Source organism: Lactuca serriola, chromosome 8, assembly GCF_051521515.1.
Source record: "Lactuca serriola cultivar US96UC23 chromosome 8, Lser_US96UC23_V15, whole genome shotgun sequence".
Lineage (NCBI taxonomy): Eukaryota > Viridiplantae > Streptophyta > Magnoliopsida > Asterales > Asteraceae > Lactuca > Lactuca serriola.
In genome coordinates, this window is record NC_136415.1 from 80,718,635 (window position 1) to 80,737,261 (window position 18,627).

An 18,627-nucleotide genomic window follows, 5' to 3' on the forward strand; every position below is an offset into this window, starting at 1 on the left:
TTATTTAAGAATTCTTAAAATCTCAAAGTTACTTAATCAGAATAATTAATTATTTAGAATTATTCTTGTCTAGAGAAAATGAAACGAGGCGTTACACCACCACACCGTGGCCATAACATAACCATGTCGAAGGGACATCGGTAGCTCCAAAATCTTATTAAGTCCTTAATCTAATAAGTCATTTACTCAAACTTTCTAGAAGCATTCTTGACACCCTAAAGGCTCATTAATATCCCAACTTTACTGACATGCGTGTACAATGCATGTCATGCACCCAAACTAGGCCACATGGTAAGAAAAATGGCATTAATCCTTTACATGGCCCCAAACCACACCTAAGTTCTAGATCTAAAAGATTGAACACTCCAGGGGCACACAAGGTTGATAAATTTGCAAGCTTTATTTGGAGTTCATCCATAAAATCCAACCAAAACCATAAAAGGGACCCAAATGCCATAAAACGCAAGATCTATTAAATCAAAACCATCAAATAAGGAACTTTAACAATTACGAAGATCCATGAGATGCTTAAAGAGGTTGGGATGGTGATTGCTTGTTGATCTTTAGCTCAAAAGTTCATTTCTTCTTCCTTCAAATATCAAAAACCACCAAATGAAGCTCAAAATGAGAAGAGATGGATTAGGGTTAAGATGATAGTGTTTTGGAGTGATGGATGTTGAGGGTGGTCGAAACCCTAGCCATCATATCCTTTATATATGGCCTAAGGCTCGAAACTTTGGGTTTTGTGCAAATAGCGGCATCACGTCGCGGTTTCAATTAGCCTCCACTTCGTGGTGACGTGTCACTACCACGCCGTGGAAAATGAAGCACCAGGTCGTGAGGGGGCAAATCCTAAAAATCCAACTCTTAACGCAAGAGAGATTCAAAGAATAATACATGGAAATTCGGATGTTAAATTTAGGGTTTTTTTAGTTAACATGCAAGAAATAGCAATATACTTTAATTTATTTGACTTGAAGAAAAAACAAAATTTACTTTGTTTACTACACAAGTCCTTCTATGCCCCCAAGTGCAGGAAATAGCAATGTACTTTGTTATTTCTTGCATTTAAGCTTCCTTTTACCGCAAATAAGTAGAAGTAAGTTGCTATTGTGTGCTTAATAAAAGGTTTTTGTCTAATGTTCCAAGTCCTTACTTGTCATCCACACCTGGTGGACAACCCTCCATCACACCAAGTTCAATATTTTTACCTAGTACACTGGTGGCCAACCAATGACACCAAGGATGATTTTTACATGATATGTGAAACATACAATTGTCTCTTAATAGAAGTGCACTATTAGATTATATACTTAGGAAAGCCCCATAATAGAAATGTACAATCAAACCCCTTAGTAGCAATGTATTACGTTTTTTAGCATTTGAATGATTATTTGTATTTGACGTACTACATTATGAAATAGGTTGTATTTTTGTTGTATGATATGTTATTTTGTATTATGAAACATTAATTGTTATTTAGTTTGAAAACTAGTATATCTATAAAAAAAATATTTTTTAAATAAAAACATTTGAAATTATAACACACAAAAATGTGTGTCATATTCTTTTATGACACATAAAAATGTGTGTCGTATTCCTTTATGATAGGGTTTTAATAACACACAAATACGTATCGTCTTCCTTTATGACAGGACTTTAATGATACACATTTGCATGTCATATGTACCCTTTTATGACAAGCATTGTGTGTCATAAAAGACATTTTTTCTAATAGTGATGGTTTTGTTTTGAAGTTTTGTTTTTCAGCCCCCTAACTTCGGTGCTTTTGTTCTGTCCTTCTATATAAGGGCAGAGCCACATAAGAGCCAAGGTAGGCCCATGTCTATCCTCAAATTCTCAAATTTTTTATTTATTGCTTATATATATATATATATATATATATATATATATATATATATATATATATATATATATGTGTGTGTGTGTGTGTGTGTGTGTGTGTCTAATTAATTTATAAAGAACACCTTAACAAATTACTTTGCCTCTCCTTCTATATATGTATACACATGGTGTGGTCAAAAGTTGAGGCACCTTATTCCTACCGCATCATGTCTCCAACCATTAAGAACTTTTGTTATACGTGCCCTTTGTGTGTATGTGTGTGTTTCTCCGCTTTCCTTTATGGTAAGATTTCTTTTGGACTAGTTCTATAGAGAGTGGTTTGTTGTCTAAACTACCTTATTCTTTAGATAAAATATTTCTTGTTACACATGTACCCTACAACAAAATCGATTAAGATGATACTGTGTACGATGCAGACTTTTAGTTGTTTTTCTTTTTAAAGGTCAAGACTCAAGTGCAAGTCATTTTTACTGCCTACGCTTGGTAAGATTAATGTTACCAAGAGGTCAAAAGACTCGTTTCTCGAGGCTTATTCATAGATACGTTGGCCAATTCAATTATATACACAAAAGTTAAAATAATTCAATACATTGAGCATTTTCAATCTTTATGAGGTAATAAAATTTTGAAAAATGTTAAAAAGAAGGGTAATAAGGGTATTAAAGCTGTAGTGTGAAAGTGAAAAGTGGGGTAAAGAAACTGCAAAAAGTAGAGTGGCATGCATGAAAGCGGGTGGTGACTAAATTCGAGTATACAACTTTGGTCCAAAACTTACTGCTTTTTTTTTTGGCAGGTTTTCACTGTTTTTGCTTTTCCTTCACTTCTCTTGTTTATTGCTCTGCCTTTTTGCATGTATGTGGGCCTCTTTTCTCAACGCCTCGTCATATTCATCATTTATGTAATTATTATTATTATTATTATTATTATTATTATTATTATTATTATTATTATTAAACGTCAATCTCATATAATATATAGGAAATTTTTATAAAATGTCCCGATATTTAGATTTTTTTTTCCTTTTAGACCTAAAAATTCTTATATTTTTCAAAAGATAAATTAAATATATTTCTATATTTTCTTTCCTACGTATTTTCATACCTATGTTAAATGATGATAAATATATTAAAACGTTTTTAATTTTATTAAATGTGACACATATAAATATTTAATATATGAACAAAATATAGGAAGATATTTAATTGTTCTTTTTAAAAATACCCAAATTTTATCTATTACAATAGTAGAATTCCATTTCACCATACCTTGCTAAGTTTATGTTTTACCTTGAAGAAGAAGTCATCTCAAATGACCGAATATGATGTATAAAAAGAAGAAACATAAACGTGACCTAGACTTTTATAATCAGTTATTCTAGATGATCGATACTTAGGGCCACTTGAGTTAAGGGTTATAAGGATTACATGTTGGTAACCGACCTCATTAATAAATACTAATGAATATTAAAGTTGAGTTTATTTTATAAAAATGGATTTAAAATGAAAAAAATGCAAAACGTAAGGTTTTTATGAAGAAAAAAAAACCTAAATTTTACAGTTGGTAATCGGCTCTGTATTTTTTTTTTTTTTTTTTAAAAAAAAGATAGTACTTTTGCGTATAAATTGAAGTGTGTTACTCTAACTTTTAGGGCAAGGCGACCGATCACAAATCACAACAGACATGCTTATTTATGGATGTAATTAAATGAATAAAAGACATGCAAATGAGAGGTAACATTGTGGTCCCCAGTGATAAAAGCAAAATGAGTGAAATATATTTTACCAAAGATTAGATTAGTCATTAGTGATTAGTCGTTAGTCATTAGATGGAAGAGCAGAGAGTTGTGGACACCATGGAATCTCTGAGTCTCTGGCGACTGGCGTATGGGAATGGTCCCTCTTCTGCAGCTTTGTCCCTCAGACCCCTCAACCCAACCCAACCCAACATGAATCCATCCAAACAACTATATTTCTATTCCATTTGCAGCCAGGCAGCCAGGCGTCACTACTCACTTCTCACTATAATATAAAAACATCAAAACCATTATTACTTTTTACTTCTTGTACCTGTTTTTCACATCACGCCTGACACTTACATAACAATAAAAGACATGCAACCATTCTTTTGGCTCTTGCTCTTGGAATGGAATCCAAATTAATTAATTAATAAATAAATAAATAGGTGAGGCAGGATTTTGAGCAAAAAATATATATATCACAGTGTCACAGATTTTAAGATATATGTATATGTACATAATCAGTAACCGTTGCTAATGTTTAATTATCAGGATACGTTTGACTAAAGAAATTTGATCCAAGAGAATCCAAACGGTAAAAAAATAAATAATCGGTCCAAAAGAATCAAGCCAGCTGTCATTCTGCTTCACTAGACTCCATGGCATATCATAATACCTGCAATCACCAACAGATTTGCTCGGCTTACTATCACGCAATTTGGTGAATATAATTACAAGCATTTTGGTTTCCTTGGTCTATGGAAGTGTTTGGTTACCAAATGGACATAATTCCATCCCGCCAGATTCCTTATAATTTACATTTACATGTTTGAAGACCAAAATACCTTATATATATTGAAATTGAAATAAATAAAAATAACACATAAACTATTCAATATTTAATTTATTACCGAGTTCCATCACATTTCCTGTCAAGAAATGCCATATTACAATCCCCTCAGAAGACATTATGCAAACTAAACTCTAAGAAAAATGTAACTTTCTACTAAATTAACAACATAAATAAATAAGGCGACTCAAATGACGGAGTACCTTGTAATCAATCTTCTATACCCATGGTCATGGACATGGACATCATATCCCTAATTAATTCAACCTGTATGCAGAGTCTTGACCCATTGTGTATATAAAGGGAGGCATGTCATCCCTTGGACCCGAGACTGTGCGATATACATAAAGCTTTTCAACTAAACAACCATCCGACTTTGAATCCAACTCCAAGTAATCACTCTCATCCATAACCTCAACATTAACCCTACCCATCTTTTCACCAAGCAATTTACACGCTCCAAAACTAACTGAACATGAAGACATCCAAAGGGATCGCATTGTCTCCAGCTTAGCAGCATTACCCAACAAAGCCTTATCCCCAAAAGGGCAATCCCTAATCTCCAACTTACTTAACCTCTCACACCCCGATAAAACATGATGCAACCCTAAATCACTATCGCCAGCAAAAGCTAAAGAAAGCATCTTTAACTTCTTACCATGTGCCCCAATGTACTCGAACACACGATCTGTAAGGAAACCAGATAATGAAAGACGTGTGAGGTCCTTACAGTGTTCTACTATGGCTCCGAAACCGGAATCCAGTGGTTCAAATGTGAGGTAATCAGGGGCTTGGGGTTCGATAATGCATAGACGAAAGCATGTTAAGTTAGGACGTGCCCTAGCAATGCTGAACAATGCAGAATTTGACATTTGTCTACAGAAGTAGAGAACTGACTGAAGCTTAGGGCACCCTTCACAAACAGAAACAAGGCCTTGTTCTGTTAAGGAGACATTTGAATTCATTACATATGGTTCAGAAGGGAACACCCTTAGCTCTTGTAGGTTCTTACATGACATAGCAAGGGCATTAAGCCCAGCATCCTCAATGTAATCCAATACCAATAGACGCTGGAGATTAGGGCACTGAGTTATGATTTTGGTGATATCAGGGCTTTGAATAGGGGAATAGCTCAAGTTCAATGAAGTGAGCCTAGAACAAACGGGATAAATAGCTGGGAGATATGAAGGAACAGCATCCCAAAACCCAGAAAGGTCTTTAAGCTCTTTGCAATGTGAGAAAGCTTCTGCTAAACTTGAATACACACTGGGTCGAGTTTCTGCAGAATAGGCACCTGTGCCAAACTCAACCAGCTGTGGGGCTCTGTGTAGAAGTGTGGAGAGCTTGTCAAGGGGTACAGCACGGTTGAGTCGAAGAGTCTTTAAGTTGGGTGAGCGGGCAACCAGGTGCTCAAGGGCTGAGAAACTTACCTCAGAACCCAAGCAAGCTATGTTAAGAGACTCCAATGTGGTGAAACTATCAGGGAAGTGACTTAACCAATGCCCACTTAGCTCTTCCACTTCACTCTCCCGCAAATCTAGTACTTTTAAATTTCTGCATACAGAGGAGGAGGATTCAAATGAGTTCATACGTCATATACACACACAAACAAACAAATTACAGTTTTCATACCCGACAATAAACTCAGCTGCAGCTAGTTAAGATTAGGCAAAATGAACAGTTTGGTACTGTTGCATTACCCAAGTTATAATTCCCACAAAACATACAAACTTTCAAAAGAACTCCCCATAAAACAGATGTGTAGAATTAGAATCAAAAGATGTTTCAACAGAATCCACTAGGAAAAAAATTGAGCTTAGCAGGATCTATATGCTATACAGATGCCGGGGTCAAAGACTCTCTATACGAAATTTCACAAATAAATACATTAATCACATCATATGAAAGGAATTTTAAGATGGAACTGAAGCAATCAAAGTAAAATTAGAGATGCATGTAGATAATTTCCGAACTCATATCTAAAGAACCATCCATGAGGGGAACAACAAAAAGTAATATGCAAATTGAAACAAGCAGCAATTATAATTATTATCATCTTTTATGAATGGTTGTCATCCTCGAGAATCAAACTTTCTTCGCAAATTAACTAAGTAAGAGCTCAACTACTAATATACGAAATTTGGTTTTCAAGCATTCTTTCGCTACTATATCAGTAAAGGGAAAGAAGCTCGACCTGCAATTAGCGGCAATGGCAGCCAGTCCATCGGTACTGAAACCCTCGCATGAAGACAGAACTAAAACCTTAAAGCTCTTAAAAGACTTGGAAATCAACTCCAAGCTCTCATCAGTGACTACCATCCGCTTAAGCTTTATCTCCTCTAACCAAGGGTACGCTCTTGAAAACTCAACGATCCATGGGTAAACATATCCTCCCCAACCATCCGGAACCAAATTAAAATCCGCAAAATGCGGTTTCCCTTTCAACTCCACCGATTTCAAGTCCGGAAACCTCCTAATCACAATCCCCGGGCTCACAGCGTAACAGTTCCCAATGAAAACCCTCCTCCGGCACCACCGCTCGATCTCGTACCACGACTTGCACACCAATGAAACGGCATTCCTGTCCTTATCAGAGGTTATGAACGAGAAAACATGTTCCAACAGATCCTCCGGAAACGAGAATCCCATTTTGCACCGTCGTGACCGGAAACCTAGATATCGTAGAATTTCGGTCCGATAGGTGAATCTACAGAACAGAGAAGAAAACTCGCCAATCAGTGGTATGTTTATCAGCTTCAGATCTAAGGAAAGAACACACCAGTAAGTAGTAACGAGCTCAAACTGAAGCTGTTCCAATCGCAGATGATAGAGACAAAGATTGTGGAATGATGTTATCGATAGCGTGTGACGATGGAGGTTAAATGATAAATGAAAATGTAACTGGGGTTTATATATAAGCCTGTTATGGTGGTGGTGTGCATCAAAGAAATATCAACGGTCCGTGTGGTGACCTGTGTGAAGGATGTTTTTCGCACCGTAAGATCGTTTTTTCAAACGGGTCCGGATTCCAGATACTTCTATCCTAAATGGGTTTTTCCGTTTTTCAAAGATGGGTTCTTAAATAAATGGATAATTGATATTTAAGCGAAGGAAATAAGGAATGTGTATGAACAGTATAAGTATAGAGCTTGTTTAGATCTTTTCTCTATTTCCGAAAAACCTTTATGTTTTTCTTTTTCTAAAGATACTTTATAAGGTTTGTCGAAAATTTTCAGATTGATTTTTATTTTTATTTTTTTCGGAAACAATCTCATATTTGATTAAAAAAAGAAGAAGAAGAATATGGAACCTTTTCGTTTTACCTTTATTACCCCCTTTTTTTTAATGTTGTTTATATTGATTTGATGGTTTTCAATTAAAAGAAAATTTTCCTCAAATAACCATGAAAATCTAAGGTTTGTAAGATGACCACTAGATCCGCAGAGAGGCTCTGCGGATCGACTGATACCTCTACGGAAATAGGATTTCACTGAAGAATTAAGTGGCAGGGTTAACTTAGTAAATTCACCAAAAAAATACCATGTTCTTCTTCTTCAACTAAAAAGCAAGGTGATAACTTAATACCTCAAAAACTTGGCAAATGAGACATAGATTATGGATCCAATACTTCTTCTTCAAGCCATACAGCTCCTAATTCCTTAGCTCCTTCAACATGCATCAAAAATGAACACTAAAGGCTCTCTTCAAGCTCACATACTCAACAATAGAAGATAATGCTCGATTTTAGGGTTTATGGACAGAAGAGGTTGGTAAGGAGGCCAGCGAAAGAACTTAAGGCCTTTAAATAGGGTGTAACACCCTAAAAATTAGGGTTTCTCAATCACCGTTCAACTCGTCGAGTTCCCTTCACCAACTCGCCGAGTTGGTCCATATAAACATGCGACCCAAAAGCCTCCAACTCGTCGAGTTTCCCACCATCAACTCGCCAAGCTAGTCTCTAGGAAAGGGGATTTATTTCTACAATTAATCTTCTAGATTCTGGGTGTTACAAATTTGAGGGAGTTTGTTGCTGAAGACGAAGATAGACGAGATTGTTGCTGGACCAAGGATCGAACAAAAGTAAAATGGTGAGACAATTTCGAAAAGTGCAAGAATTACATGATGATGTCTCATCCTATGGGTATGGAACTCATGTAAGTGTTATCCTCGTTTTGAAATTGTATGAAACCATACTTAGTGTTAATAATGTCGATTTTTTATTTTAAAAATGTGTTATTGAATCAAATATTATGTTGAGAATTATGTTCTGTAGGGTGTATGGTAGTTTAATAGATCAGAAAAAACCTGATTTTGACATTGTTACTCGAAGAACAATTCCTCAGAAGTGTGATATTGAAGAACAGATCCGCAAAGGACCTTTCTGCGGATCCTCAGAGGCCTCTACAGAATTATTTATTTTTTATTTTTATTTTGATGATTTTGAATTTGTTGTAAATGTGATTTGGATTTTGTTAATAAACAATGTTGTAAATGTGATTGGGATAACTGTGATTATGATTTTTTTATAACTACTTAAAATAACAATGTATTTCAATAAATTTATGTTAATTAGCTTAGTTTAGGTTAAATTTTATAATTATTTAAAATAACATTGTGCTTTGCTAATTGATGAAATATATGTTTTAAATTGTGTTATAGAAATTGTCCGTCTTGCATAGTACATTGCTATATCGTTTAAAAAAATTTATCTTATATAGGTTAGGTTAGGTTTAAAATAACAATGTGCTTTTATAAATTTATGTTATATAAATTAGCCTAGTTTAAAATATATAAGTATTTAAAATAACAATGTACTTTGATAAATGATGAAATTTCTTGTGTTACACAAATTGTCCCTCTCGCATAGTATATTGCTATATCGTGTAAAGAAATTTATCTTATATAGGTTAGGTTAGGTTAGGTTAGGTTTAAAATAACAATGTGCTTTGATAATTTTATGTTATATAAATTAGCTTAGTTTAAAAGTTATAACTATTTAAAATAATAATGTACTTTGATAAATGATGAAATTTATTGTGTTACATAAATTGTCCCTCTTGCATAGTACATCGATATATCGTTTAAAGGAATTTGTAGTATTGATGTAATAATTCTCTCTCTCTCTCTCTCTATATATATATATATATATATATATATATATATATATATATATATATATATATATATATACATATATATATATATATATATGTGTGTGTGTGTGTTATCTTTTGCAACATAGTATGCGAGGATGGCTTGTAGAATTAACTTTTAAAGGGGTGGTGGGCAATATGTTGATGAAGTTCATTCCAAAACTAAATAGTAGGCGAATCAAATTATTTCGAGAGACACCGTTTGGGATCTTCATTGGTATGCCCACCTTGAATGGTGACCCGATGCTCTGTCATTTGATGATGTTGCACGAGGTTCGTGATGTGCTGGTAGCCAGGGCTAGGAGGTTTTAGTTCGAGTTACAAGGCAGGGTGGTGGAATATGGTGAAACTGAATTTTGTTTGATCAGGGTTTGATATTTTGACCTTATGTTGATGTAATGTAACGCCCGCAGATCCGGGCTAGTCAATTTTGAGGCAATAAGTGTCGAAAACGACTTTTCGACAATAGATTATTTAGAATAAATAATCTTAACCAAGTTGTAGAATATGTCTCAAGGTTTCCGTACATATAAAGAACGCCGAAATCCGAGTTATAACGAAGAAGTTATGGCCTGTCGAAGTTTTACGGCAAAACCGGCACGGCACCGGGAAGCGTAAATAGTGAATTTACGATAGAGCGAGATTTAGCCTTAGAAATCTAAACGAAAGTCGTAGAATATGTTAAACTAAGAGCGTCGATAAAAAGAACGCTCAAATCTGACTTCGTATGAGGAAGTTATGATTTTTCTAAGATTCGGCTTAGCAGTGCACGGCCCGAAACTCGAATTTTAGTTCGAGCGGTTTTTGGCTTACGCGACCTAAATGAGAGTTGAATATCTCATTAATAGAAACTCAATAGTAAAAAGATGGACGAAAACGGAGTCCGTATGAAGGAGTTACGAATTCTTCGCGGTCATTTAACAGTCTAAACGCCTCCTACTGTTAAATTTGAGATCGGTCGAGAATTAGCCGACGAAGTCTAAACGAAAGTTGTAGATCTTGTTTTTACCTACGCGTGGATATAAAGAACGTCAAAAACGGAGCTCGTATGCGAAAGTTACGGGGTTTAGAAGTCAGCAGGGTGCTGCTGCAGAAAGGGTGACGTGGCTGAATATGGGCCAAGGCTTTCTCCCCAAGGAAAGCCATCAGGTGATGACACGTGGCACTGACTCGGCGAGTCAGTAAACCGACTCGGCGAGTCCGTCAGGATTTCACCCTATAAATAGAGGTGCCGGATTCCCTCATTTCCTCACCCCTCAACCCTCTTCTTTCTCTCTCTAAACTCTTTCTCTCTCTAAGCCTCCCTAACCCCCCAAAGCCTAGGGTAACTCCCTAGCACAAGGCGGAAGCCCCGGAGCGCCCGACGGCTCCGAGAAAAGAGCCTTTAGGCTCAGGAACGCTGCTCCAGCGAAGCCCGGTTTTTGAGAAAACCCGCTGTAAGTGAGCTGTACCTACCCTATCTTTAGCGTAGCTTATGTTTCGATATAGTAATGTTATTAGGTCTTTAAAATAATTATTTGGGCTATTATTATGAGTTATATTGAGTGTTATTTAACGCTTATATAATAATAATAATAGCTAGACTATTAATTAGTCTCGGTTATCATTAGACTAAACCCTAGTGGTGTTGATACTAGGTTATATCGAAGGAAATTGTTTTGAGAGTATCGAAGCGTTGTCCGAGTGCTAAGTCACCACATTTCAGGTGAGTGCATAGTCCCTTTCATCTTACACATAGATATGAAATATTTTATATAAACTACGTGCTATGTGTACATATTATCTGAATACTTGATGTCTATGCCGGATGAACGTTTTATACATGTTTTAAATAATTTAAACTGTATACGTATTTTATACGAATATGTTGGGTATGACATGGGTAGATGAACGATGAGAGACATAAGATGATGAGAGTATACGTTGGCAGCTATAGACTTAGTGCATATTGGACAAACACCGGTAGCTATGGACTTAGTACCTGTTAGACGTTGGTAGCTATGGATTTAGTACCTGTTAGGAATTGGTAGCTATGAACTTAGTACCTATTAGTTGGACGCTGGTAGCTATGGATTTAGTACCTGTTAGGAATTGGTAGCTATGGACTTAGTACCTATTAGATGAACACTGGTAGCTATGGATTTAGTACCCGATGAGTAGACTATAGCAGCTATGGAATTAGTGCTTTACGAATGAACATCGGCAGCTATGGATTTAGTGTCAGTCCTATAACCATGGAAGTAAGGGACTTCGGAATAAACGAATGCAGGATAGATGACTCTTAGGTTAAATCCTTAAGAGTAAAGAAGATAATGGGGATGGGTAATTGGGTGGATTGTTTGATTGTTTAACATAATATTTATATTATTGTGGGTCGAAAACCCTATGTACTCACCAGGTTTCCCAACCTGACCCACTCAGTTTATTTATATCACAGGTGTCGATATAAAGTGACATTACATTGAGAGATTAAAGAGATGTAGATCACTAGTGTAAATAAATGTAAGTTTCGTTTATGCTTATGTCATGTATTGACGATGACATCCCAAAAGTTTTAAAATGAATAAAATATGTTTCTTTGAAAATGTTTTAATAACGTATTTATCATGTTTTCCGGGGACAAATTACGCAACATTTTTATTAAAGAAGTACTCTGATTTTTATAAAGCATAAACAAAATCGGTCTTTTCTGGCCGTGAAAATGGGGATGTCACATGTAATCAATACAAAACACAACACAAAATCTTTATTACGGAGTCGGTTGTTCCCAAATTTAAGAGATAAAGATTTACGACTGAAAGATATAGAAGACTACATAAAAGGGCCAACATTCTTGACTTGTAGTGATGATGATGCGGTAATGCTTGTGAATATGGTGTTTTGTTAAAAGGTCTCATAGGACGTGATACAAATATGTGCATTCTGTCGGTAGTGTTTGAGCTCCCCGATAATGTATATAATTGGAACAAGTAGTAAATTTACTATTTATTTATAACTACAAGATTATTTATATTAACTATAATGAGTACGACAGGTTTGTATGGGGTACGTTTTTATGGAGGTATAGTGAAACATAATTACAACTCTGATTTGCGAAAATCTACAGATATTTACGAGATCAAGCCAATGTGTGTCCCGTGAAGAAATTGAAGTAGACGGTGACCGATTTTCACCTCACATCATTTCCTCATACCTAGACCGGTTTCCATCAGATTGTCTATCTCCACGACCTCTACTACTTTTTGCTCCAATAAAATAGCTTTTCATCACTGTTATTCTTTAACTTCATCTACCACCAATAAATACAAATGCACTTTCAACTTTGTTTCAGACATTACTTGTTTAAGGTGATCTACATCTGATTCATCTGCAAGCTCCATGACATACCCACACTCTTGTGTGTTTAAAAGACAAATATATATATATATATGACTATTAAACACGCCAACCTTATTTCTAACCATTTTTAATAAGATCTGATAATCAAAGTTAGGAGAAAGATTTAAACCATAGTTTTTCACATTATTTCTAACGTAAACCTCATTTCCATTAACTGACCACCACAACCCTCCCGTACACAGGATAATAAAACTCATTTTTAAAAAACTCTTTCCATAAAGATAACGAAGATACGACTTCTACTGATTAAAGCATTTATAAAATTGAAAAAAAATGTCGTTTTCTGGTCACTAAAAGACATACAAAATGATAATAACCTAAAAAAATCATATATAATTGTTAAAGATTGCTTAAAAACGACTAAAACTACTATTTCCGTAGAGAATTTATGATTTCCGCAGAGGTGTTCAAAGATCCGCAGAGAGGGCTATGCGGATCAGTCAACAACCATTTCCTCAGCGCATTTGTGCGATCCGCAAAGGCATCACATGATCCGTAGAGCCGCCTCTGCGGAACGCTATAAAACCCCGAAAATTTTGTCTTTTAGTGTTGTCACCTCATTTCCGCAGAGGTGTGGTATGTTCCTCATAGGTGTTAATCGATCCGCAGAGCCCTCTCTACGAATCTGGTGGTCATTTTACAAACCTTGTATTTACATGGTTAATTCATTAAATCCCCCCCCCCCCCCCCCCCCCCCGGGGGTTATTTGATGAAAACAAAGAGAAAAGTTGTGTACAAATCTTGTTGGAAAGATCCATATGAAAATCTATTTGCAAAATATTCAAATATAAGAACTTATAATGTTTTAAATCCAATTTTTTATTGACCTTGTGTGGTGGTCGGGTAACAAATCAACTCGGTTTTGAACGACATGTATAATTACATATAAGTAGTCATGCAAGTGATAGGTAGTGCACACAACCAAACAATATCCAGTAACTCACTTTGATAACATTAAATACTATCATAAAACTCTAAAAAAACAACCATTTATCCTATTTTTCTAGGCCTACATTTTCACCTGCACTCTACGACTTAACTATGCACCTCCTCATGAATCACTATTAAGTCTTAACTATTCCGCCCATGAAGTTTGCCTAAGAGAATAGATTTGGCTTTCGAGGTCAAATATATTGGGTTTTTACTTTAAAATAGATATAATTTGTTCATTTTTAAATTGTGTGGGCAAAAACTAGTCCAGTAGAAATATGCAAAAAAAAAAAATGGTTCATGATTCACTAGCTTTCTTCATTAGATCACGATCCAAATGGACAGGTTAACTCGAATTTTAAAACATCAATAGCTTGGTTGTTGATGGTCTAGGTTAGCTTTAGGTTGTGTTTAGTTAAAAAAAAAAACAGTTTTCAATTTTTGTTTTCCCTTTTCCCTTTTCAGATTTTGTTTTTTGTTTTCAGTTTTCATTGAAAAATTTAGAAAACGCGTTTTGTTAAAACTTATTCATTTTTCAGTTTTCAGTTTTAGAAAATTAAAAAACGTGTTTAGATGTGTATATTCTATTGGTTTCATTGTTAGAAAACGGTAGCAGTGGTAGGGTGGCAGCGAGGGGGCAATGGTGGTGTCGATGATGGCGATGGTGGTGGTAGTGGTGGCGATGGTGGTGGTGATGGCAGGCAGTGGTGGTGGTGATGCTGGTGATGGGGTAGTGGTAGTGGTGATGGTGATGGTAGGTCGGTGATTGTGGTAGTGGTGTTGGATGGGTGTGTATGTGTGTGTTTGTGGATGTATGTGTGTGTTTGTGTGTGTTTGTGGATGTATGTGTGTGTTTGTGTATGTGTGTGTATGTTTGTAAGGGTGTAGGTGTGAGTGGGGCTTGGGGTGGGTGTGGGTGTGTGTGTGTTTGTGGGGGTGTGGGTGTAGGTGGGGATTGGGGTGGGTGTCTGTTTTATGGGTGTGTATGTGTGTGTTTGTGGGGGTGGGTGTGGTTGTGTGTTTATGGGTTTGTGTGTGTATGTATTTATGGGGGTGGGAGTGGGTGTGGGTGTGTGTGTGTGTAGAGGTGGAGTGGGGGGCTTGGGAATGGGTGAGTGTGGGTATGTAGAGGTGTGGTGGGTTAGGGGTGTTAAGATGAAGGTAGGTAGAGGAGAGAGAGAGAGAGAGAGAGAGAGAGAGAGAGAGAGAGAGAGTGTGTGTGTGTGTGTGTGTTTATATTTTAAAAAAAATTTGAAATTAGAAAAATGTGGAAAACAATAATTGTCGGTTTTCCAAAAATTTCCAACTTCTTTGTAATTTTAAAAAATGAAAATTTTTCATTTTCCGTGAAAAATTTAGAAAAATAGACGAACTAAACGCGTTTTCAAAATTCTTATTTTTCTTGGAATTTTTTTCCGAAAAACGACTCATTTTTCTGTAACTAAACACAACTTTAACTTCTTATATTGTTTTCAAAACCAAATATATGTATGGTATCTAATTTTAGATTACATGGTTTTACCATTACAAACATTTTCGATCTCAAATGTGATTTAATATGTAATAATCTTATTACCATGTTATAACGTTCACAATAGAAAAATTATGAAAAGTTTAGTGTATAAATGAAACTTTTTGTATAAAACTTAGATAATAAAGATTTCGCTATAACACTAAATATTATAAACACTATGACCTGCAACCTATAAAATTTATCAAACCTAGATGATTTTTAGTAACTAAACCACAAAACTAAAATATAAGTCTTAACATATATCAAGGTTGTAAAAATCGCTCAACGTTAGCTAGTTAGTGGACTAGAGTTAAGGGATTAATCGGATAGGCGGAGATTAATCGAGGACCATTAATTGTTAATTTGTTAGATTTAAAAAAAAATATATGACAAATATCATATAATAGTTTGAAAATACCACTACTATCATAACAAAATATGTTAATATAATAAATACAACACTAATCATACCTCAAATAGTTTATATTAAGATATAAATTCTTCAAAGTGTTAAAAATTTCATCGGGTTCTACTGTTTCAATCATTGTGTAGGCATGGATTAATCATTAGGCGCTCTCTAATCGGTCGACTAGCGCTTAGGATTAATTAGAGATTAATCGGAACCTAATCGGGATTTTTACAACATGTATGAAATATATACGTATAACCCAATAGTAATATAAGTATCTAATAGTATGACGTAATACAGTTAGTTGATAAGATAAACAAATAGATAGCCTAATTCTTCGTTTTAAAGTGTATTAATTTGATCACATTCTTTATTTTAAATTATTATTATCAATTTGATCCACAAGTTGTTAATATTTTATAATTAATAATATTAAACAAATATCTTGTATTTGAAATATAAGTAGATATATTCATATTAACTTTTAAATAATCCTTTTAAAATATTTTTAACAAAATATTAAATATTTATTGACGTGACATTAAATATCATATTTGAAAGATAATTGTTGTTGTACTGATATATTAATGATATATTAAATTAATGTAGAAATAATTATAAAAATCGATGTATTATATTTGAAAGAATGGTGATAATGATCTTAAAATTATTTATTGGTCCGTCTTATTATTATGGACTATAGTTTTTATGTAGATGTAGACTTATACAATTACATTTAACAATCTAACAACATATCATTTACGAAATTAAAAGACCAAAAAAAATGATTCTGATTTTCTTGAATAAGTTCATGACTCGGGGATTGTTATAAAGCATAAATACAAAGAGTATTTTCTGAACGGAGTGATTGCACAATATCATGGTTCATAGGTTTCAAAAGTTTTTTTTTTCTTAAAAATACTCATACAATATAAAGGCTCAAAATTGAAGTAAAAATATATATTTTATAATGGTTGACATGATCATTTTCGATCACATTGATAAACTGAAAGTAGTATTTAACCAAACAACGAACAAACACGAACATATAAACGAACGGACTTTCTTATTCATACTTTTTCATTTAACAATTTACCATGTCCATAAATCATGCTCGTTCGTTTATGTTCATTAAGGTGCTACACAAACATGAACCTAAAAAATTTAACAAAAACATATATAAACATAAACATACAAACCAAAAACCGTAAAAGATATTTATCTAACACTTTTGATATTTTATTGTACTTACAAATATCATTTTTGATAGTGTTATGAAATCTAGAAGTTTAAAATTTAAATCATTATTGGCAAATCCACTTTCACTCTCATCATTGACATAATATTCTAGTATAATATAATAAATTAACGAAAACAAACCAACGAATTAGATTGTTGCTTTTGTCCATCCCTTTAACTAAGCAAAAAAATGTTAGTTCATCATATTCATCCATTTATTAAGCTATCAGGATTACCTACCATTAACTACTAATGTGGCGAGTGTTACTTCATCATCATATTTTACCACTAACCACTTAGTATACATACCATGAAAACACCATCTCCACATCATTTTTTTATTTAAAGTTAACTGAAAAATAAAATAAAAAGCACATTTTTTTTAAACCGGCTTTCATTTATTTAAAAAATACATTAATTAAAAAAAAGACAAAAAAAAAAACTACTATTCGTTCATGTTGTTTTAGTACAGATGCTACGTCGCATTTTCTTAAAGAGTGAAACATGTTTCGCTATTATGAATTTCAATTACTCTTGCTAAAAATTTAGTAGAACCGAGTATAAACTCTTGAGTCGGGTTATCTATGTCGTTATCATCATAAGTGTAGATTGGTCAAAATTCAGTAGAACCGGGTATGAACTCTTGGGTCGGGGTGGTGAGTATCTTAGTATCGAGCTCCACAACTATTTTAAGGAATGTGGATTTGTTTCACAATTGACACCGCCTAGGACACTACAGCTCAATAGTGTAGCCGAGAGGAGCAATCGAAATTCGTTGGACATGGTTCGTTTCATGATGAGTCAAGCTTCGTTACCTATCTCATCTTGGGGGTATGCCTTAGAGACTGCCGCTCATATCGTTAATCTAGTTCCAACTAAGAAGGTTGTCAAACACCTCACGAGATGTGGACAATGAAGGTTTCCTCGTTGGCACATATCAATGTTTTGGGTTGTTAGGATTTCGTAAGATGAGAGATTCACGACAAGTATGAACCTTGCAGTGATCGGTGTATTTTCATCGGCTACCCACATAAATCTTTTGGATATCTTTTCTACAAACATAATGACAACGTGGTCTTTCGTAGAAAGGAGAGGGGTTTTCCGAGAGAGAGAGAGAGAGAGAGAGAGAACTCACATGCCAAGAGGACAGTAGGAGGCAAATTAATCTTGAAGAGCTTCAAGAATCAAGTGATGAAGGAGCCTCTAACACTAGTGCTCAACTTGAGGAAGAGATTCATGTTAAACCATTTGACGAATCCTTACCTCTAAGACGTTCTAGTAGAGTTAGTGTTCCACATGTGTTGTATGGTTTCCATATAAATGTTGAGGGTGATACGTTTATCAGTGATAGTACATTGATAAATTTGGATGAACCTAACACCTACAAGGAAGCCATGGCGGGCCCGGAGTCTGCAAACTGGAAAGAGGCAATGGACGGCGAGATTCAGTCCATGTATGACAATCAAGTTTGGAACTTGGTTGACAATGTGTCGGGTCGTAAGACAGTCGAGTGCAAGTGGATCTTAAAGAAGA

The 18,627-nt window shown here is 34.8% G+C and overlaps 1 protein-coding gene across 3 annotated transcripts; it reads right to left on the reverse strand.

Moving 5' to 3' along the window:
• Positions 1-4,058: 4,058 nt before the first annotated feature.
• On the reverse strand, positions 4,059-7,341 carry LOC145066221 (protein TRANSPORT INHIBITOR RESPONSE 1-like). 3 transcript variants are annotated; one of them, XR_013688662.1, is made up of 3 exons: positions 6,646-7,341; positions 4,655-6,005; positions 4,059-4,277 (listed from the first exon to the last, which is right to left on the reverse strand). XR_013688662.1 is itself a non-coding variant. In XM_079013434.1 (3 exons), exons 2-3 carry the CDS (start codon positions 7,098-7,100, stop codon positions 4,709-4,711), a joined length of 1,752 nt encoding a protein of 583 aa, XP_078869560.1. In that variant the 5' UTR covers positions 7,101-7,158; positions 7,231-7,320; the 3' UTR covers positions 4,479-4,708. The 3 variants fall into 3 exon arrangements, 2 of the variants coding, with proteins under 2 accessions (XP_078869560.1, XP_078869559.1); XM_079013434.1 differs by lacking the exon at positions 4,059-4,277 and having other exon boundaries at positions 4,479-6,005; positions 6,646-7,158; positions 7,231-7,320; XM_079013433.1 differs by lacking the exon at positions 4,059-4,277 and having other exon boundaries at positions 4,479-6,005.
• Positions 7,342-18,627: the final 11,286 nt, after the last annotated feature.